At 35.7% G+C, this 1,273-nt stretch overlaps 1 protein-coding gene across 1 annotated transcript in view; it reads right to left on the bottom strand.

Moving 5' to 3' along the window:
• Positions 1-1,273, bottom strand: part of FDP41_002962 (uncharacterized protein) — a gene marked incomplete at both ends in the record, with an annotated part of 3,667 nt that overhangs the window by 1,595 nt on the left and 799 nt on the right. The window contains one exon of the mRNA XM_044706214.1: positions 125-946. Within this exon, the coding sequence (XP_044562720.1) occupies positions 125-946 (822 nt within the window). The remainder of the gene's footprint in view (positions 1-124; positions 947-1,273) is intronic.

The following is a 1,273-nucleotide window of genomic DNA, read 5'->3' as shown; positions in this document are numbered from 1 at the left end:
ATTAATCGCACGATATTCAAAAACTCGAACAATGTTTGAAAAAGTTGATCTGGTTTGAGAGAGCGTGACAAGGTGTTTCATAACGGATTCATTTTCCGTTCTGAATACAGTGCCCTTGACAAACACTGGTCCATAGAGTTGAGAAAATGCAGAACCATAAAAACTGGTGCATGATGTATCGCATCTCATAGAGCTTGGTAAGAACTGGAAATTTTTCAAGGCCAACAGTTCCTCTAAAACAATAGCGCACTCTATTTCATTCATTGGGTCAGGAATAAACTTGAAGGGTGGTTCAAAAGAGGTACCTCTCGATTGTTGATTGTGTCCATGATGGAAATTTCTACTTGATTCATCATGTTCATGTTCACTGCGACTTCTTGAATCATCACTTCGATGTTCATCAAGAATTTTCATCCATAGTTGTTCTTGATTTTTCTTAATAGAGAGAGAAAATAGATAAGATTTCAGATCAAATACCGTTTCAGCCCAATAAAATATTCCAACGAATGAGGTGATGTTGAATGATCTGACGAAAACATATGGATTCGAATTCTTGAATATATAAACAATATTGGAAGCTTTTGCTTGTTCTTCCCCAATTTGCTCTCCAATGACAAACATTTCAGAAAGAATTTTCTTTGAAACTCGTTTCCCTTCTTCAAGATTTTCAAATTCATTTGTGTGTATATTAGACGGCTTGTTTGTACCAAATCTCACATCCATTTCCTTTACAATTCTTTCTAATGATTGAGTTTTTGCTCTCATTGGTGTGCTTGAGGAAGAAAGACGTGCACTTTCTTCAAACCCTTCCTCATTAAATCCTAAATTGCAAACATTTTCGCACATACTTTCAATAAATGTTGTTAGTGCAATAATTCCCTCTGTGGAAGATAAATTAAAAATATCGGACTCTCTTATGGCGTAACCAAAAGATATTCCGTCTGAGCTATTGTGATCATCGTGTATCTTGATAGATCCCCAATAGCACCCACACAAGCACCAACAACAGCGGAAGGCATTCTCTTGGGTGGCATATCCAAAAATTCCCAATCCTTCAAGAAACATGCACTGAAACTTTGATACTAGTAAACCGTAAACTTTGATCTTTTGTGCATTTTTATAAGAATGTACTTTTTTTTGAAAAGGATGGACATACAGTCTTTAAGCATGCCTTTCATTTCAATATATATTTTAAAATGGTCTTTGTGTGTCCATGTTTCAGCTCTCTGTCCTCCACATTTAAAGAACACGAAAGGTTGGTCTTCAAAAATAT

The sequence above is a fragment of the Naegleria fowleri genome (assembly GCF_008403515.1).
Source record: "Naegleria fowleri strain ATCC 30894 chromosome Unknown tig32, whole genome shotgun sequence".
Classification (NCBI taxonomy): domain Eukaryota; phylum Heterolobosea; class Eutetramitea; order Acrasida; family Naegleriidae; genus Naegleria; species Naegleria fowleri.
Note: the sequence above shows the minus strand (reverse complement) of the source record. Positions and strands in the feature narration are given on the sequence as shown.